Source organism: Macaca thibetana, chromosome 20, assembly GCF_024542745.1.
Source record: "Macaca thibetana thibetana isolate TM-01 chromosome 20, ASM2454274v1, whole genome shotgun sequence".
NCBI lineage: Eukaryota > Metazoa > Chordata > Mammalia > Primates > Cercopithecidae > Macaca > Macaca thibetana.
The window spans coordinates 51,238,503-51,260,365 of record NC_065597.1 but is presented as its reverse complement, the minus strand read 5'-3'; the positions used below and the strand labels follow the sequence as shown (position 1 = coordinate 51,260,365).

The window sequence follows — 21,863 nt, the reverse complement described above, 5'->3', positions numbered from 1 at the left end:
GACCCCCAGTCACGGGCAGGTGAAATTTGTTCCATAATCTTGTTAATTCACAATCGGGGAAAATGTTGTCTTAGAACCCTGGAGTGAGACAATGCAATCACAAAAGAGAAAGGCGTAGAGGGAGAGTTGCCAGGATAAGGACAATGATGGAAGCTGAGGTTGTAGGTAGGCAGTGGTTTAGCTTTTAGATCCATGCTACCCGACGTGTGGACTTAAGAATTATTGCAAGAGACCTCCACATCCCTATGGATACTAAACATTGAGTATAAACTAAGTAAAAAAAAAAAATCACATATCAACACGCATGCACACGCAGACACACACACACGTGGCAACCTTTCAAACATGTCGATTCAGTGATGATTCAATCACAAATGCATTTTAAGGGATTATTGAATTCATAGTCACTCTCTGTCCATATGTGCTTTCTAAATCAAATGATATAGAAGAGTTTAATTTAATCATATGGTGGTCTATTGATATTAAAAACCAATGAAAGATTTTAAAAACCAGTCATATTGGTATTAAAAACCAATGATCACATTGCAAAAGGTCAGGGATGACAGAAAGAAATAAAAGGAATGCCTACAGTTTGAGGCATGGGCCCAGTGGAATGACCAAGCCCTGCCCAGTACTGAGGTTTCCCAAATGCTTGGGCACCTCAGGTGGTAAGGAGAAAGAGATTTCTAGTAATTCACTAGGATGTATGCCGCACTGAAGCTGTTTGGTGCTGTGTGACTGGGTTGCATCAATGTCCTTTTGAGAGGTGGATTTCTGTCAATCAGAGCCATCAGTTACATAAAGGCACATGTATGATGCAACCAGTAATAGTCTTGTAGATTAAGAATTTGAACAGGGTCAGGTGCTGGGGCTCACGTCTGAAATCCCAGCACTCTGGGATGCCTAGGCAGCAGATCGCTTGAGGTCAGGGGTTCGAGACCAGCCTGACCAACACAGTGAAACCCTATCTCTACAAAAAAATACAAAAATTAGCTGGGCGTGGTGGCAGGCACCTGTAATCCCAGCTACTCTGGAGACTAAGGCAGGAGAATCGCTTGAACCTGGGAGGCAGAGTTTGCAGTGAGCCGAGGTCGCGCTACTGTACTCCAGCCTGGGTGACAGCGTGAGACTCCATCTCGGGAAAAAAAAAAAAAGAAAAGAAAAGAATTTGAACAGGGCTCTTCTCCTTTGTCTACGGAGCAGACAGGGATGTTGGTACCTACATACGTAGTGTGCACCACTATGCTAGCAGTGATAACATGAGAGAGCGTTACCAAGACTTTCTCCGCGCCAAGATGCCTGATATCTTTTCCTATGAATAAATAAGAGATGTTATTATCCCCCTTTGACAGAGGACAAAACTGAGGATCAAAGACAAAAATGAGTTGCTCAAAGCAAGTATGGTTCAGAGACAGAACCCAGAGACTCAACCCTTCCTTAGCCTCACACCTCTGTCAAGATGAGGATGCACCTGGTCAGCCTCCAAAGGAGGTGTCTGTGGGCTCTGGAATTCAGTTAACCCTTGGCCAGTGATTCCCACCCTGAAAGTCTTTGACCACTGTGAGTCCTAGGAGATAAGGAGAGACCTCTCAAGCAATTTGTACTATTTCAGAAAATGAAAAATTCTTTTTTGATACTTTTTATTTCAATAGTTTTTGGGGTACATGATTAAGCTCTTCAGTGGTGATTTCTGAGATTTTAGTGCACCTGCCACTTGAGCAGTGTATGCTATACTCAATATGTAGTCTTTTATCCCTCACTCCCCTATCCAAGCCTTCCCCCAAAGTCCCCAAAGTCCATTATTCATTCTTATGCCTTTGCACCTTCATAGCTTAGCTCCCACTTATAAGTGAGAACATACGATATTTGCTTTTCCATTCCTGAGTTACTTCACTTAGATTAATGACCTTCAGCTCCATTGAAGTTGCTGCAAAAGACATTATTTTGTTCCTTCTTATGTCTGAATAGTATTCCATGGTGGATAATATATCCACCATCTTTACTATTTTAGAAAATGAAAACTTGTTTTTTTGTTTTGAGACTTTTTTTTAATTTATTTATTTTATTTTTTGCTCTTGCTGTCCAGGCTGGAGTGCAATGGCACAATCTCTGCTTGCTGCAACCTCCAGCTCCCAGGTTCAAGTGATTCTCCTGCCTCAGCCTCCTGAGTAGCTGGGATTATAGGCATGTGCCACCACACCCATCTAATTTTGTATTTTTAGTAGAGATGGGTTTAGGGTTTCTCCATGTTAGTCAGGCTGGTCTCCAACTCCTGAACTCAGGTGATCCACCTGCCGCGGCCTCCCAAAGTGTTGGGAGGACAGGCGTGAGCCACTGTGCCACGCCCAAAAACTTTTTAAGGGCAAGGTTTTGCTCTTTGTTTTATCTTCTAATACTAGCAGAGTGCCTGCCATGCTGTAGTTGCTAAATTAATGAACAAACGAAGAGTTTTTTTTCTGTAGTTTTCTTTTTTTTCTTTTTCTCTCTAAGCTAAGATTTATTTCAGTATAATGACTGGTTTTCCTTTAAGAAACACTAATAAGCAATTGTATATAGTTCTGATATATAAAATAATTTTTTAAAAATTGTAATTACTTGGATAAGTAAAGTGGGTTCCAAAGCTCAGATCCCATGAAGGAAAACATATGTAGTACAAGAGAACAATATGGAAATCTGTTAAGAGCATGGGATAGAAGGCTTTCAACCCTCTGTGATAGAATTCTATGTTCTCGTGAGGTATTCAGACATGCCTGTGACCCCTACACACTCTTCTGAGCACTAGAGAAAGTGCCACATGTCCTGAATCCACCAAGACAGTTTCTTTTTGGAGCCTGCCCCAAGAACGTAGATGTGGGGACCTTCTATTACATGTGACCTGCTCTTGACTATTGAGGGAGTGGAAACACCATTAGAGTTGATGAAGAACTACAAAGTCCTCTTTATACTCATGTGAGAGAGTAAAAACTACCTTTGAAAAGCTATGAGCCAACCTGCTACAGAGGTGGAAATGGCCTGAAAAGGGCCTTTCTCTTTTCTAATTTTTATTTGTCTTTTCTTATGTCTCTGGACACAAAGTAAGAGGAACTGGCCCCATGGCATAGGCAGTGTCCTTAACTTCTGATCCTTTGAGATAAAGTCCATCCAAAAGCAGTTTATGATGCTTGGGTGTACTCAGAAGAGCATCATGAACATCATTTGTTGAAATAGTTCTCAAAGTTGAATCTATTCTCATATTCTCTCTCTTCTTCTTTCTGGTTGGTAGCTCTTCTGAGAGTCTGCTCTCTCACCTTATTTGTTTATGATGATGTCTTCAGAAATTCATCAGTATTGTTTTTGCTTTAGCACAGAGGTCTCCAAACTTTTTGGCACCATGGGCCAGTTTTGTGGAAGACAATTTTTCCACAGATGGGGGTGGAGTGGAGATGGTTTCAGGATAAACTGTTCCACCTCAGATCATCAGGCATTAGTTAGATTCTCATAAGGAGCGTGCAACCTAGATCCCTTGCTTGCGCAGTTCACAATAGGGTTCACGTTCCTATGAGAATCTAATGACGCTGCTGATCTGACAGGAGGTGGAGCTCAGGCAGTCATGCTCACTGGCCCACCACTAACCTCCCACTGTGCAGCCCCATTCCTAAAAGGCTACGGACCAGTACTGATCTGCAGCCCAGCAGTTGGGGACCCCTGCCTTAGTAGAATCATCAAGAAAAGCATGGAAATAATTCAGCTCTGTCTTCACATTATACCCAGAGGGGCAGTCAAGCCTTCATGTCCAGTGTCTACATCAAGCCTTCTATGTCCTTAGTCCTCACTGTCTTCCTGTTCATCTACTCCCTCCTAAACTCCTACACTCATCACCTGGCTGGGACAGAAATAGGGCCCAAGGCTTGAGCACTCACAGGCATCTTCAGTTTTCTTATCTCTCGGTCATTCTGCTATACCTGCCTGGCACACGCCTCTAAATGTACACCTGGACCCTGTACGCTGAGTAGATCATTGTCAGTTCAAATTATAATTTCCAACTTCAGCTAGATACTCAGTGCATGTTGCTAATTATCTTTGGTAGAACAGATAAATTTCTCCTTAGCTCTTAGGTTCCAAGAAAGGTTCTTATGTTCTAACTCAAATTAAACCTGGCTTGAAACTCATGTTGTTACTTTGAACAGAAGTCCTTTACCAGTCATTATTCAGACTCGCCTCTGTCACCGCTTGTGGCACAACCCAGGGCCATAAGAGAGTGTCCCTCATCTTCCCTTGGTCACACGAGGCTTGGCTTTGTAGATGTCTGCACACCCTCTGAGTCAATGTTGGCCAGAAGGTCTTCAAAAACTTAACGCCTAGTGCTCAACCACACAAAAATCCACAAAGGAATTTTCCCATATCCAGAGCTCTGTGTTAAGCAATCTCAGATATTTGCTGTTTCAGGAGCTGGCATGGAGCCTGCAGATTGTCTCAGTGGTATAACCACACCCATAATAATGATAGCAGACACTGATACAGCGCTTATGATGTTTTGTGCAATAAACATGAACTCATTTCATTCTTAAAACAACCTTCTGAGATATGTGTTACAATTATTATTATCATTCCATTTTATGTATGGGAAAATCTAGGCACAGACAGGCTAGGTAACTTGCCCAAAGCCCCACCTGTAAGGAAGGGCACAGCCTAGATTCAAATCAAGGCGGTTTGGGTAGACAAGTCGGGGCAGTTTGGTTAGATCGGTTAAACTCATGGCTCTCAACCGGGGCTCATTTGGACCCCCAAGGGAGATGTGGCAATGTCTGCAGACATCTGTGGTTGTCATGACTGGTGGGTGCCATGGCATCTGGCGGGTAGAGACCAGGGATGCTTCTGACCATCTTAAAATTCACAGGACAGCCTCCACTACAAAGAATTATCCATCCCAGAATGTTGACTGTGCTGAAGTTAAGAAACCCTGGGTAAGACCTAGATTTTTGAAACATGAAGACCTCTCAGTGGGTTTGTCTAGGATGCTGTAACATCTTTTTTAGTCCACAAAATAGAGAATGTTCGCCTTCCCTGGAGATAAAAATTAGCCAGACCTTTTCATAAGGGAATAGCTGCCCTCCTTGGCAATGGGAGTGTGTGATGGTGGTGGTGGTGGGTGGGGTGGTGATGAGTCCTCTGTCTTCCAGATGAGTCTCTGGAAGCAAAATCAAGCATAAGATAATTTCTCAATAGGTCTTCATAATCCATAAATTGTTAATATATCATCCAGCTACATTCTGTTCCCTTTTCAGTCCCACTCCCAAGGTCCTTAAGCTCAGCAATCGACCCTACTCTTCTGTCATTGGGAAAATCAAAGCCATTAAGCAGGAAATTCCTAAACGTTGTCTCCTTGATCTGGACCACATCCCTGCTGCCATGCATTAAGACCTGGTAAACTTTCATGTCTGCTCCAGTCACTGTGGCTCACGCCAGTACTCTCAGGACTTTGGGAGGCCGAGGCAGGAGGATTGCTTGAAGCCAGAAGTTTGAGACCAGCCTGGGCAACATAGTGAGACCCTTACTCAAAAGAAAACAAAATAAAACAAAATTCATGTCTGTTGTTACGAGGGATTCTTTCCCAGAGTAAGAATATTGACAAACCCTCATTTCTCCACCTGAAGTCACTGTTCTGTCTCCTCCTCCTGCCTCTATTTCTGTTCTGGGCCTTCCTCTCCTTTGACACATTGAATAGGGTTAAGGAGCATTGGTTCTGCTGGGTTTCAGATCCTGACTCTGCCACATACGAGCTGTATGATCTTAGGCAAGACACTTAACTTCTCTGAGCCTCAGATTATTCATTGATACCATGGGGAATAATGAGTATCTACCTTCTCAGCCTGCTTCAGTAGGGCTATTGCCGCTACAACCTCAGTGGAATGTCTCTGACAAACCTAAACCTTCTCATCCTAAAACACGTGTACCTGCCTGGCACAAACTTTAAAACAACAAATATTGCTAGAGACCTCAGTTTGAAAATTTCTCCCAATGTGTGATCATGTGTTATTTAAACCTGGGATGCATCCTTCATTTTCTCTCAGTATTTGAATTATTTGTGCATCTTCCAAGCCCAGCTCCTCTTTCCCCTTCTCCTCCCATTCTTCCTCTTATCTTTATTTCTCCTTATTTTCCCTTCCAGTCTCCTTCATCCTTTGCTCCTCCTCTTCCTCCTTTCCTCTTCTCTGTCCATTCCTTTCTGTCTCCTCTCTTGTAGGCATGTGGCAATGCCACTGAGATTTGGCACATATCATTCTGTTTGATGGGACTGCAAAGACATCCCATCTGAACCACAGATCATGTTACTAAATGGGATATACAGACCTTTCCTCCAAAAACATACAGTCTATTGAAGGGCAGGGACCACACCTGCTTTATTATCAACATATACCCCACAGTTGGTACGTAATAAGCACCAATACATACTCGGTGAAATTAACAAGGGACTATCTATTAACCTGACCCTCTTGTTGCAAAGAAATTGGAAGTCCAGGGAGGGAAAGTCCATGTTTTTACTTAATTCAGCAAGTTAGCTATTAAGTCATAACTATAACTCAGGATTCCTTCTTTCTTGGCTGCAATTTTACTGAAAGCCCTAGAGCTTCAGGACCATATGTACAGATCCTGTTCTTGGGTTTCTGTTTAAGAATGTGGTCTCCAAATGGTTTGACTTTTTGCCTTCAGATTTTCAGAATTCATGAATTTTGGTTTGAAAAACACAATGAACTTTCCAGCATAACTGGGCAGGGCAAGGTCCCGGCTCTGCATCCCTGGACAAGGTTCTTTGTCTTTCTGACTCCAAGTTTTTGCATCTCTACAATGGGCTAAGTGAATTGTATGGTACTTGTGAGACTTAACTAGGATAATATGTGAAATTGCCTTCCTCAGTGCTTGGCAAGTAAGCAGGTGCTCCATTGAATTTTAAGTGAGTTTCTTTCTTCTGTGCAGGGGAACTGGCCCTGCTTCACCCCATGCCCTTGCTCTAACCACCATCCTCTTGGGTTCATCAGCAGGGCTCAGAAAATATTGCTAATTTATGCACCATTTGTTCCACTGGATAATGCATTTGGGAAAATGTAAGATGCCCACACACCTGTAATTCAGGCAAGCCAAAGGCAAGCTCCACTCCTGACCCTTCCAGAGAGAATGAACACTTTATATCTAATACGGCTGATTGCTTTCTCCCTCGACATTCATGATAGTATCCATTTGCTTCAATTGAGGAGGCCCTGGAGAGAGATATCACAAATTGAATGATGTAGCTTGATCTGGCAAGAATTTCTAGGGATTCTGGTCTGGGTTTCTGTAACTCCCAGTGGCAAGTCAGGGATAGCTCAGCTTTGCACAACATACGATGTGTCTCCTTTTAAGATTCAACTTTGCCACCTACAAGTGACCTTGGTCTAGTCATGTAACCTTGCTGAGGTTTTGCTGTTTGGTTAAGCATTGTCAGGCAGTAGCCAAGAGCTTGGGCTATGGTGTCAGACAGACTTGGGATTGAATTGCGACTCCACCTCTTGTGGCTTTGGGTAAATTAATCCATCTCACTGGATCTCAGTTTCCTGATCCCTAAAGTGGGGACTATAATAAAACCTTCTTTTAAGAGTTGTTTTAAAAATTAATAGCTACTGCGGCCGGGTGCAGTGGCTCACACCTGTAATCCCAGCACTTTGGGAGGCCGAGGCGGGCGGATCACGAGGTCAGGAGATTGAGACCTTCCTGGCTAACACAGTGAAACCCCATCTCTACTAAAAATACAAAGAAAATTAGCCGGGCGTGGTGGTGGACGCCTGTAGTCCCAGCTACTCGGGAGGCTGAGGCAGGAGAATGGCGTGAACCTGGAAGGCAGAGCTTGCAGTGAGCCGAGATTGTGCCACTGTACTCCAGCCTGGGTGACAGACAGAGTGAGACTCCGTCTAAAAAAAAAAAAAATTAATTGCTACTGCATTGAGAACTTACCATATGAGAATCACTCTTCTACATATCAACTCCTTTCATCCTCTCAAACTCCCCATGAGAAGGGGAATTATTAGTATGATGCCTGGTTTTCAAATAATGAAATAGACCCATATTACTTAAGTTAAGTAATTTGCCCAGGATCACACAGTTAATCAGTGGATGCAAACTTGGTAAGTCTAGCTCCTGGAGTCTCTGATCTTAACTGCTGGGCTGGTGAGTCCATTGTCTGAAAATGCTTAGAGACGTCAGTCTAGCTTCAGAGTTTGAACTCTCAGCCTCAGAACATAGCATGGAGTGAGCACTCAGTGAATAGCTGTGTCAGTCGAGGCTGCATGTTAGCTATTGTTATTGTTTCCTCTGAGGACCCCAGAGGCTGACCTGTGTTCAAAAGTGGCTGTGCCCCACACATTCAAGGTTGCAGTGAGTCATCATCGCACCAATGCATTCCGGCCTGGGCAACAGAGTAAGACCCTAACTCTTTAAAAAAAGAAACTGGGCTGTTCTTAGCAAAGCACCAGGACCAGGAGAGTGCAGTGGGGACAGGGTGAGTGAGTTGGAGAGTGTCTCATAAACATTTGGGGCTGTGAGAGCAGATGTGTGATCTTGCAGAATGGTTCGCGCTTCAGGACTGTGTGTTGACGCTGATGTCACGGTTGCTCTGAGCGCCCAAGATACTGTTAACGAGCTGTGCCAAGCCCAGATGCAGTGTTTTCTCACCATATGGTCCATGCTGAAGTGCATGGTCTTTCAGACAGGGATGGGAGGAAACAGAAACGCTGAACCCATGCATGGAACACCTACTTAGATATGCCATGTCCTGCAAACTGCCTCAATTCTCCTGACTTCCAGGGACCGTGTATTCATTGGAATGTCATTTGTCTTTCATCCAATAACCACAAATAGTAATGGGGCAGCTAGTATGTGTCAGACACTATGTTTGGCACTGGGGATACAAAGGTGATTAAAACTTTGCCTGCGTCCCCAAGGAACTGAGACTAGCCATGAAGGACATGGGGAAAAAATCATATTATGACATTATTCTAAGCTCTGTAATGCAGATGGTTAACAAGGACTCTGGGAATTAGAAGAAGTTCATGAACATCTTTTTAATGAAGTAAAACAAAATTTTTTTGGCATACCTAGCATCTGAACACCTTTCAGTTTTGAGGGAACTCCCAGCATAGGCAAAGGACAGTCACGTCTTCTTCTAACAAAGGTAAACAGGGCACACATTCTTCTCCCTACTCCCTGGCAGGTGGAACTTGAGCACATGACATAGATGTCCACTTCTCATCGGGATCTCCCTTGGATTTCGGCCTCCTGCATCAACATGATTACTCAATCCCTCCACCTGGGTATGTAGGACATATCTCATATGACAAGTCTGAAATTAGGCTTGGTATCTTCCCCTAAAACCTGCCCTGTTCCCAGTAGTGTCCACGTCAGTAAACCGTGCTACCATGTAGCCACTGGCACGGGCCAACAATGTTGGTGTCATCTGTGATGCTTCTCTTTCTCTTGCACATACATCCCACCCATCATTAAGGACTGCTGGCCTTATTTTAAAATCAATTCCCATTCTGAGCACTTCTTTCTGTGTTGCCCTCTCCACCTACACCCAGACCCCCACCATTTCTCTCTTTCTGTCCTAAAATGGTCTCTTAGCAGGTTACTTTCCTTCTATCTCTGCCACACTCCTATCTTTTCTCAGCAACGTTACCAGAAAAAGAAAATTAAGTGTAAATTGTATCATACTCCTCTGTGAGATATTCTTCCGTGGCTTCTCATCACATAAGGAAAACAATTCCAGTACATTTTCCATGGCCCACAAGGCCCTCCATGGTCTATTCCCGGTCCGTCTCTCTGAGCCTATTTTCTGACTTTCTTACCTTTGCTCACTCCCCTCCAGCATTACTGGTCTTCTTTCTGTTCCTCAAGCACACCAAAATGTGAAAACATGAGTATATTGCAGTGTCAGATGCAGTTAAAATGAACTTACTTAAAACCTAGAAGAGAGAAGTGAAATGGAGAGCAAAAGTGCCTGAAAGGTTGGAAGGGAATAAGATCCAAAGCCTAGGTTAGCAAGGGTTTTGGTCCTATCCACAGGAGAGATGCCTCCTCTAATCTTACAGGAAGGGGGAGACCAGCATGGTTTGGAAGTAGTTACTGGATTGGAGGCCCAGGTGAGACCCCTGGTGAGATGAAGGTGGGGAAAAGGAAGATTGGGGCATCAAAACCTATCACAACAAAAACCTAATATTAGGACTGGCCTACACTTAGGAGTGGAGATTAATGGCTTGTCATTCACCCATCTATTCACTCAACAGATAGGCACTGAGAACCTGTTATTTGCCAGGGCCTGGTATTAGGCACCGATCCTGGTGTTGAATTACTTTTGCTCAGCCACTCAACTTAGAAACAACATACACATTTAGTGAGACCTTGAAACAAATCTTTAGCTTCTGCTCCTGTTTCCTTCTCTGTAAAACTGGAGTAATAATGATGCCCGCTCTGCTGATTTAAATAGTTCATTGTATGATGCTATAAAGAGCTCTTTATGTATCAGCTGCAGGAGCTAGACTGGTAGCTTAGTGGAGGAAGGGACTGCATTGGTTTTGTTTACTGTTACATTCCCCATACGTGACCATTTATGGAATGAATGAATGACTATAACTGTTTCAGAATCAGTTTAAGGAAAGGGAGCTTTGTCCTTCACAGATTTTAAGCAACTACTGGTTATCTTCTTACTGACAAAATAACTGGATAACTCATGCCACATTGGTTGAATCATGACTCAATGAGAGTCTCCCCATGTGTGCCCCAAATGCAGAAACTCTCCTAAAGTATATACTTTTCACATTCATGGGTAGCATGATGGTCAAAGCTCTTTAGGGTCCTCTGCTCCCCTCTACCATCTCCAAAGCCTTCAGCAATGCCTTTTCTTACTTCCTTTTGCAACAAGCAGTGAGCTAGGCACACATCTACTCTCCTAAATCTACCAGCTTATACGTTGGGTACCATTTTGTCCCAGACACTTCAGATAAAAGACTCAAGATCCACAAAGATCTTGACAGGTTGTCAATCAGCTGAAGTAAAGGAGATGAATTTGAATGGCACTCAATGCAAAGAGAAACGTTGAGGTCTATGAAGGGAAAGGTGAAGAATGGATGAAAAGAAAAGTCAAGCAGCTGCTCCTACACTAAAAAAAAAAAAAAAAAAGCAACAAAATAAACACACAAAAATACATCAGAGGAACTAAAATCTGGAAAAGGCCATGTCAAAATAGCTATTTTCAGATGATGTGTTTTTGCATCAAGATTTATCTAATATTTTTATAATCTGATATGAGTTGCATAATAAAACAAGGGAATATATCTCTCCACTTGAAATAAAAATAAGATGTCAGTATATTTCCTATACTCAGGCTGAAGTAATGGTAGCTCCCTTGTTGCACACCAGCCTCCAGACCTGGAAGTGCAATTGATGATATTGGCATGAATTAGAGTATACTTTTTTCTAGATCAGTTCCTTAGATCCCATGTTTTTCAGCCTTTTCCATTTCGTCAAATGCAGTATTTTTTTTTCCTTGCCCTTCTGTAAGAATTGCTGTAAGAATAATCCTGATTTTGGCCAGCTGGCTTAAGTTATAAAAATTCTAACATTGAAAGGGCACGATCCTAAATGATTTACCTGCATTATGACATTTAATCTTCGTTAAAATCCTGTGAGGCATGGCCTTTTATTAACCCTGTTTTCTTTGATGAAACATTAAGGTTCAAAATGGGTTAAATAACTTCATCAAGGTAGCATGGGTAATCGGAACTCTTAATTCAGGCAAATCTGATTCCCAGGGGCTGCACTCCTTAGCCCTGTTCCTCCAAATTAGACAAATTGATCTGTTGAGAACCAAACAGACACACACAAAGGCATTCAAACTACTTTGGAGAATATGTCACTCCAAGATGAGCATGGTTGTTTATGGCCAGGGCTATTGCTTTGATCTGAAAACACCACGCTGCCCAACCATTACACCCTAACGACATCCAGCTCTTTGTGAATTTCTCTACGAGGCAAATTCCTCTTGCCTCATAAAAGTGCTTGCCGAGAAAGCTCAAAACCCAGTTGCAATTAATTATTGACAGAGCATGTGAATTAGAGATAAAAGAAAAGTCATTCTTTCTCCACACACGCGATAGTAAATAAATTTAATTATGGTAGGAGAAGCTAGGGGATCTTCATCTGTATTAAGTTTTATTAGCTAAGACATTTAAAAGCATGTCATCATAACAAAGAGGTCTTGTGTAATCCTCAATGTACCACTTTGGTGCAAGGCTGGAAGTGAATAGATTTAATGGAGCACATGGTGGCAGATGGTCTGCTGTACTGACAGGTATTGAACAGGTTTATCGTCAATTAACTTTGGTCTACATATGCCTATAGCAAATTGACTGTATAATGGCATTCTAAGCTTCATTTTATCATTGATAAGCCTGCCTCATTGAGATTAGGGGAAAATGGCATCAAACCCCTTTAATATTAATAGCTTGGAACTCCCAAATAAGATAAGGCTACTCTGGAGGCAAACTTGGATGGAGGAATGGGAGTGGAGGAGCAGCCTTAGCAAGGGAACCAAGAGATGCGGACCCTGCTATGGGATCTGTCAGTGGCTCGCTGGACAATTCTGAGAGCAAAGAAAGAATAAAATCCCATAAAATGAACCAGACCTAGGCTAGATATTTCATTTTATATGTCGTTTTATTCTCAACTGAATTTATTTATTTGTTTATTTATTTATTTACTTGTTTGTTTATTTTTAGATGAAGTCTCGCTTTGTCACCCAGGCTGGAGTGCAGTGGCGCCATCTCAGCTCACTGCAACCGCCGCCTCCTGGGTTCAAGCGATTCTCCTGCCTCAGCCTCCTGAGTGGCTGGGACTACAGGCACGTGCCACCACGCTTGGCTAATTTCTTTTATTTTTTTATGTTTGAGATGGAGTCTCGCTGTTGTCTGGAGTGCAATGGCTCCATCTCGGCTCACTGCATTCTCCACCTCCCAGGTTCCAGCAATTCTCCTGCTTCAGCCTCCTGAGTAGCTGTGATTACAGGTGCCCGCCACCATGCCCAGCTAGTTTTTATATTTTTAGTAGAGATGGGGTTTCACCATGTTGGCCAGGCTGGTCTTGAACTCCTGACCTCAGGTGATCCACCCACCTCGGCCTCCCAAAGTGCTGGAATTACAGGCGTGAACCACTGCACCGGGCCTAAATTTGTATTTTTAGTAGTGACGGAGTTTCAACATTTTGGCCAGGCTGGTCTTGAACTCCTAACCTCGTGATCTGCCTGCCTCAGCCTCTCAAAGTGCTGGGACTTGAGGTAGGTTTTAGGATTTTACAAATGAAGATAATAAGGCTCAAAGATGTAATTCAATTTGTTGAGGTCACAAAGCCTGTCTGTTTATTCCCCATCCCTAGGCTTCAGTTTTCTCATTTGCACAATAATGCCTTTGGACCAAGTCAGGGATCAGCAGACTCTTTCTTAAAGGAACAAGGAGTAAATACATCAGGTTCTTTGGGCCACATGGCCTCTGTGTTACCTCCTCAGCTCTGCTGTTTTATGGTAAAAGCAGCCTAGATGAATATGTAAATGAATGAGTGTGGCTGTGTACCAAGGGATGTTTATTTATAAACATTGAAATTTGATTTCTATATAATTTTCATGCATCACAAAATATTATTATTATTATCATTTTGGTTTTTTTTTTTCCAACAACAATTCAGTGATTACAAATCATTCTTATCTGTGAGTTATATGAAAATAGGAGGCAGGAGGTAGTTTGCCAATCCTGGACTAGATAAGCTTTGAGGTCTTGTTGAGCTCAAAGATTTTCTAAAAACTACTACAACAATAATAATTTATTTAATGTATTGAGCTCTTACACATGCCAGCTTCATTGTTCAATGCTTTTTAAGCATTATCTCCCTTAATCCTTATACTACAGTGTGAAGTCAGTGCTATCATTATCTCCATTTCAGGGATTATACAACTAGTATGTAGAGAAATCAAGGGTGTATCTAGGTTAAACATAACTGGTAAGAGATAGAATAGCCATTTAAACCTAGGGATATATAAGGGATATAACGTTCCCAGGAGAGAATGCATATGCCTTATGTTGCCTTTTCTGATAATACATAGTCAAGATAAGACTATAGTCGGGAGATATAGGTAAGAAGAACTTCCAAGTGTTTATCAATTTTATTTGGTGGTTGCAAACTAGGTTGTTTATATCACACATTTTGTGCAAAGAAGGTAAGATATTTCTGGTTAGGAAGAAGTTAAGATATTTCTGGATAGGAATAACCATTCTCTTCCCTTTTCCTCCCTCTCCTAGAAATGTGATGCCCAAGACTTTGGATGGGCAAATAACCATGGAGAAGACTCCAAGTTACTTTGTGACAAACGAGGCTCCCAAGCGCATTCACTCCATGGCCAAGGACATCAAACTGATTGTGGTGGTGAGAAACCCTGTGACCAGGGCCATCTCTGACTACACGCAGACACTGTCAAAGAAACCCGAGATCCCCACCTTTGAGGTGCTGGCCTTCAAAAACCGGACCCTCGGGCTGATCGATGCTTCCTGGAGTGCCATTCGAATAGGGATCTATGCTCTGCACCTGGAAAACTGGCTCCAGTATTTCCCCCTCTCCCAGATCCTCTTTGTCAGTGGTGAGCGGCTTATTGTGGACCCCGCCGGGGAAATGGCCAAAGTACAGGATTTTCTAGGCCTCAAACGTGTTGTGACTGAGAAGCATTTCTATTTCAACAAAACCAAGGGGTTCCCTTGCCTAAAGAAGCCGGAAGACAGCAGTGCCCCGAGGTGCTTAGGCAAGAGCAAAGGTCGGACTCATCCTCGCATCGACCCAGATGTCATCCACAGACTGAGGAAATTCTACAAACCCTTCAACATGATGTTTTACCAAATGACTGGCCAAGATTTTCAGTGGGAACAGGAAGAGGGTGATAAATGAGGCTAGAGAGGCAGAAGAAGGCTAGTCAATAGCTAAGGAGGCTCCTTGCCTGAGTCCTTGAATACCGCAGCTTCTGCAGCTTTACTTGCTGGAGTGCCAAGTAGATCTCCTCCTCCTTCATGCAGCCAGGATTGCCTCCAGTGCTGTTAGCTTAGGCAAACAGGTGGATCCCACGGCATCCCCATGGAGGAACCAGGCCCATCTGGGCAGCAGCATCTGGTTGACCAGATGGCCACCAGAACCCACTGTTCATTCTTATCTTCTGCTAGTTAATATAGCCTGAAGACAGAGGATAAATAGCTGTCAATGTCAGAGACAGTGCTATTAATGTATATGTGAGTGACAAAAAGGGTCTGCTTTATGGGGGTTCTCACTTTAGCTTGGGGAGCCAGGGTTCTAGCCCTGTATCTGTCACGGGCACTCTGTCTACACCTCTGCTTGGGCTTCTCTCCAGAGTGTACTTTGTGGCTGAGTGCTCCAGGACTCCTAGGGAGCAAGGTCCTCCCTCTAAGGTGTTTGTAGTCTTCTCTTTAAAGGCCTCATTCCACAACCCCTGACTTCCTCCCTCCCCACATCATGAAGGCAGAGGCATGCACGTTCCTCACCAAACACACACACACACACACGCGCGCGCGCGAAGGAAAATAAAAGCTGACACCCCTCAAAGCCTTCTTTCCAAGAGCCCTCTAAATGGGGTTGGGTCTCGCTCTTCATGAGTATCCTGGGTTGTGGAGAAGCTTAGCGTATGCTTTTGTGTTCAGATCAGGGCCACAGGGCTGCTCTAAGAGTAAAGTAATTGTAACTGAGGTCAGAGCTCTGAGGCTGGCAGAGATGAGTGGCCATATCTGGGGGTAAAAGAAGAAATCCTGTCCTCTTGGTGGGAGGTTGCCTTACCTGAAGCCCATCTCTCCCAAGCACTATGGTTCTGAGGCATGTTTTTGGGGGTGAACTCTGTCCCCTAGGTCCCCAGAAGGGCAAAGACCAGAAAGTTGACAAGTCTGTTATTAGGAGTAATCCTTAGCCATGTAATGGGGAGAGGAGCAGTCATCATTCTTCCAGTTTGCCCCACCACCACCACCTCGGGCTTCATTTTCTCTATTTAGAGATGGCAGAGAGTGGGGTAGTGGCAAGAAAGCTGACTCCATTCATCAGATCCAGTTTATGGGGGTTGGGGTGAGCAAGGACTGTCTGCAGACATCCCCATCAAGGGCTGCTGAATGAAGTGTCCCTTCCCATCAGTTTGATTCAATTAAAATGCATCATTTGACATAAAGCACTTGTTCACAGGTCTCCAAAACCGGGAATTGTTCTAGTAAAACTGGAAATTTATATGAGTGGGGGGAGTTAAATCTGTTCAGCTGTTATTAAACTGTCATTTCTCCCGCTAAATGAAAACTGTGTTATTATAAAGCTTAATGCAACCTGATTAATGGGTTTTGATGCTGTGTTTGTGTTGATCATCTCCATCTTCCCCCCTCCCCTGGAATGCCGGGAGCATCCTCTCTCTGAGACGGCCGGAAAGTCCCAGAGTCAAGAATGTTCAGAAGGTTCTGTCTGCAGAGCACAATAAATCTTGCAATAGTACAAAGCAGGTGGGTCCTAAAAGGAGTGCAGCTTTTCCTATCTTAACCAATCCCAGCAAGGAATGGACTGATATGCCAGATTCATAAACAGCCTTACAAATCATTTTTCCAGATAATAAAGCAGTTATTGAGCTGAAGGCAACCCATATACCTGCACTTTCAATGCAAAAGAAGAAACAGATCAAAATGCATACATACACATTTGAAGGAAGAAAACGCACTCATTTTTAGAAGGGCAAACTGTGGGACTCATGTGGGGTTTGGTTTCATAAGCAGAGCAAGGCGTGAGTGAGTTTCAGTCCTCCCTACCCATCAGAGTCAGCCATGGAGTTTGTTCAAGCTTACAGCTTCCTGAGCTCTGTTTCAGATCTGTTCATGAATCAGAAACTCTAAGGCGAGGCTCAGGAATTCATCCTTTCACAAATATTCTTAGGGAAGCTGGAACTGAGAGCAACTGGAGGAAAAGACTTTCCTGTGTATTTCTTTGCCTCCTCTCCCTCCCTCCTACCTCCTTTTATGCTTTTGCTTTTCTGGGAATTATTTCCAAGAGAAGTGACCTCCACAGTGTCATGGCTTCCCTGCAGAAACGTGTGCTCTTTTGGAGTTCAGTGGCAAGAGGGTTAAGTGTTGCCCTTATAACTTAGACAGTCAAAGGAGAATCTGGTTGTAGCAATGCTTTGAAGAAATAAACGACCTATTAATCTAGCTTACTCTCATCACCTCCATTCTGGACAGGCACATATTCATTTGGACCCTCAGTCATACCTACTCTCCATTTTCCATCTCCCTGGTTGTCTGTGTGTCTTTAAAAACCCAGAACATCAAGACTTGCCTCCAAAACATGTGTCCTCACATAAATACATCCCCAAAATATGACAAGCAAATCCATTTTGTAATGTGGTTAGCCAATGGTGAATAAGCCATTTCACCTGGGAAATAAAAGTGGAGAAGCCCCCTTAAATTATTTATACATCGTTGCATACAACAGGAGGTTAAAATTCCCTGGAGAAAGAGGGCAGAGGGCTAAGCCTTGGGATCTAGGGGGTTTTTATATTTAATAGTGTTTGGTGTTATAGTTGAAAACTCGTGGTTCTGAAGAGAAATGCAAATTTGTCATGTTTAAGGTCCATTTTCTTCAGTGTCTACTCTAGCTTGATCCTGTCACTCTGGGAGTGAACCACTTAGCCATGTCCCCTTCTGCAATGTGGAGACTTGATGAAGGAATTATTTTCTATCCAGAAAAGCTAAGTCAACTTGCTGAAATAGAGTCAGGTTAATAATACTTCCGCTCTATTTAAACGTGAGCATTGCAACTCACGGGAGATTGAATTTTGTATTTGATTTCAATTAGCAAGGCATAAATTATGTTTAATTTTCTATCCCCCTCCTTTCCCTCAAATGGATGATTCATGGCTCTGGGAAGGCTGCTGCGTGTGGTTCAGAGACGGGAAAAGGAGAATTCATGCTCCCAAATAGTGCAGCTGTCATTGCTCCTGTATTCGTCTCTTTCTGCCAATATCATTCTGTACCTGAAAGTTGTGAAAACCTTGACTTAGACCTACGAGCTCAAAACACAACAATAATAATCAAAAGCATCCAGCAGCCCATTTATCTTTTGGACTGTGTATGAAAGTCACGACTTTAGTAAATATGTGACCCTTCTTTGGGATTCCCTGCAAACTTCAAGAGCCCCTCGGATCAGATTTTAGGTTCAGGATAGTGTGGCCTGCTCAATCCCTTAGCACTAGGAGTCCAGTCTGAGCCTCACTTCTTTAAGACCCCAACTCTTTCCCCCTCTCATTCACCCACCTCTTTATTTCACAAAGAAAACTTCTCATTGCCTCACTATGGTCGGGAAAGAGGTCACTGGGTTTTATCCTTGCCTCTGTCTGTGTCTTGGACAACTAGATTTATCAATATGAATGTTAGTTTTCATATCTGTAACATAAGTGTACTTAATTCCTGCTGGCCTACCACCCAGAGTTTTTCTGATGATCAAAATGAGTTAATAGATGGGAAAGTATTTGAAAAGAATAAAGTACTTCATTGACACAAGAATAGTGATGATGATGATGATGCAGCAGAGCTGATGGTAATAAAGATGACGATGGTGATGTGATGATACTGCAGAGATGATGGTGATAGGATGATGACGGTGATGACAATGATGACGATGGTGATAATGATGAGCGGATGGTGGTGATGGTGGTGATGATGATAGTGATGGTGATGGTAGTGATGGTGATGATGATGATCTGTGGAGCCAATGGTGATAAGGATGATGATGATGATAATGATGGTGATGATGCAGAGCTGATGGTGATAAAGATGATAGTAGTGATGGTGATGGTGATAATGATGATGGTGAGGGTGATAATGATGATGGTGATGGTGATGGTGATAATGATGATGGTGATGACAATGATGATGCAGAGCTGATGGTGATGATGATGGTTGTGACGTTGGTGATGATGATGATGATGATATGATCTGTGGAGATAATGGTGATAAGGATAATGATGGGGATGCAATGATGATGATAATGATGCAGAGCTGATGGTGATAAAGATAATGATAATAATGGTGATGGTGATCATACTGCAGGGGTGATGGTGATAAAGATGACCATGGTGATGATGATGGTGAAGAAGTTAATTGTGAAGAAGATTAAGAAGGAAGAAGAGGAGAAGAAAAAATGGTTCCCCAAACCCCTTCCACAACAACATGCCTTTATAGTGTTCCAGGGACTATGTTCAGGTGAAAGCGCCGTTTTACTCAGACCAAACAATGATGAGAGTGCTAAGGGAAAGTGAAGCACCATTGATGTGCTTAAAGTCAAGGCCAGAAGAAGAGCTCCTTATAAATGGCACTGAATGGGCTGAATTTCAGACACTCAAATGCAAAACCTTCTCCCCTACCCAAAGACAGGGTTTTTCTCCACCGAATTCATAGATGGGTTCCCCCCACTGTGGCCTTTCCCTTGCTGCATACTCAAGGTTCTTTCAGATATAACAAGGCTTCGAGATTCATTCATACAGAGCCAAACATATTCTCTTGAAATGAAGGTGAGGGCAATGTTTTTGAGCTTTCAGGCTATGTATTCAGCGCTTGAAGTTCTGAATCCTAAAAGTTTACATGGAAGACAAAGATGGTTTGGAAGCAGGGCACATCCTTAGGAGCAGCTCTCGTAGCTTTCCGGAAATAAGTTGGGATTGGCAGATCTCCTCAGGTTCTTCCTGTAACAAATTAGGGTGGAAAGAGATGAGTTCATGCATTTCCCAGTTTCTCAAAAGAATGTAGACTTGTCATTTTCAGACATAAGAGATAAATGGAACCACTTTCTCAAATTGTGAAATGTCTTATATGACGAGGTAATAATAGTACATTTTCTGTCATCAAGGCAGGAAATCAAGGCTAATAAAATACATGTCCATGAATGGAAGATAAGCAAGAATCTCTAGTGTCCCTGGGCTATGGGAAAACAACACTGCTCTAGAAGCTGTCATATTTTATTCAGTCTTTAATTCACACACACACATCTGTGGAGTGACCAAGTGGTAACAGGAAGAGATATGGGGAAGAGCAAAGCTGACTCACCCTGACACTTGGCACTCCCAGCCCAGTGGGGAAGATGGACATGGATTTAGGCTAAATGAGGAGGGACATACAGAGTGTACATGAAATGAAGCAGGGTAGGGGGAGATAATACGGAGGATAACCAACTAGGGGGAAGGGAAAACCACCAAGTACTTGTTGCAATAAAGACCACACTCAGCAGCATTTAGTCTCATCCCAAATTCTAAGACAATTCTTACAAAGCACCAAGTGGTAGACAGTAACAAAAGAAAAGGTAACAATTATAAGATTGAGTAATTAAGAAGACAAATATTTGGGAGAGAGACAGAGAGAGAGAGAAAGAGAGAGAGAGAGAGAGAGAGAGAGAGATGCATAAAGAACGTGGTTAACAAGAAAAATATTTGCCCAGAAGGGAAGATGCTATCTCTTTTTTTTAAATGACCATAGCCAAGCCATTAATAGGGAACATAAATCCTCCCAGGCTCCTTCTACCACCTATAGTTTCCTTGGTATTGTCTTTGGTCCAATTTCAAGGGATATCTTTGATGATACCCTTAGGTGTCAGCTGCCTGTTGACTCATACATCCAGAAGGAAACACCAAACCACTTGAAATTCATCTTTTCTGAAAATGTGCTAAAATCAGTAATAGTTCAAATTAAAACACACTTGCACAATACACAGCTTTAATTAAATTAACATATAAGGTAGACTTGTCCTCTAGCTCAGGGATAATCAGGTGTTACGACCGTATTTTAAAGATGGGGACTGTAAGGAGTTGGGTTTGCAAGAGACTTTTCCAGACTTCCAAAGCAAGGTAATGACTGAAGTAAAACCATGAAGTGGCTGGCTCAGAATAATGGGAGAAAGAAGTGACAGTGCAGCCTGCCCTAATAATGGTAGTCAACATGATTTGAAAGGGTATTTTTCTAAGCCCAGGAAAGGTCAGTTTGAATAGCTGTGATCCTGTCTAATCATTCTGGACCACGTGGAAAAAATTATTTTTAAATAGGCAGGAGAATTGATACTGAGTTTTAGTTGCAGACAACAATGACATGGGGAGTCGTCCATGAGGCTTTGAACAGACTAGAACTACAACAGTCTTTCATTTTTGGGGATCAGAAAGATCTTCATCACAGCTTCTTTCTGGCTCTGAGTGGACTCATAAATCTCTGTTGTTGTAATAACTGTGGGGCATAAGACGGACTGACTGTGAGATATGGAGCTCTTTGGGGTTAATACTTCTCAATCTGGCCAGTTTCAGACATCACAAACCCATTCTCTGGTTCTTTTCCAGGAGAAAATAGAGATCTGCATTCAAACTGAAACCCAGAACAATAGAGATTTCTCTTATTAACCACCTGGCCCCAGGAAGTGCTCCCTAGCAAGTTTTCTGGATGAATCCTTTCAGGGATGGGTTATCTCCGTATTTAGCTTCTTCCCCTTTACCATTTCCTTCCAGAGCCACATATGACATGGTGTCTACTGAGAGAAGCCTCCCTTTACAAAGATGTCAGATAATCTATCCTATGAACCTTGGGAACCTGGGTCCCATAGCTCTTTTTTTCCAGAGCAGGGTATTTTGAGAAAAAGGAAAAAAAAAAAAAAAAAAGCAATGGAAAGTCAGAGAAGACATTTAGGGTAGCACTGAGCACCAGGAAAAGTTGATGCAGGAATCCTAGTGCAGGTTAATAGTGGGGCTGAGAAATTTGGTGTAA

General features: G+C 42.8%; 1 protein-coding gene across 1 annotated transcript in view; it reads left to right on the top strand.

Annotated features, from left to right (window-relative positions):
* Positions 1–16,414, top strand: part of HS3ST4 (heparan sulfate-glucosamine 3-sulfotransferase 4) — a 441,164-nt gene extending 424,750 nt beyond the window's left edge. The window contains exon 2 of the mRNA XM_050773838.1: positions 14,352–16,414. Within this exon, the coding sequence (XP_050629795.1) occupies positions 14,352–14,988 (637 nt within the window). The 3' untranslated portion in view covers positions 14,989–16,414. The remainder of the gene's footprint in view (positions 1–14,351) is intronic.
* Positions 16,415–21,863: the final 5,449 nt, after the last annotated feature.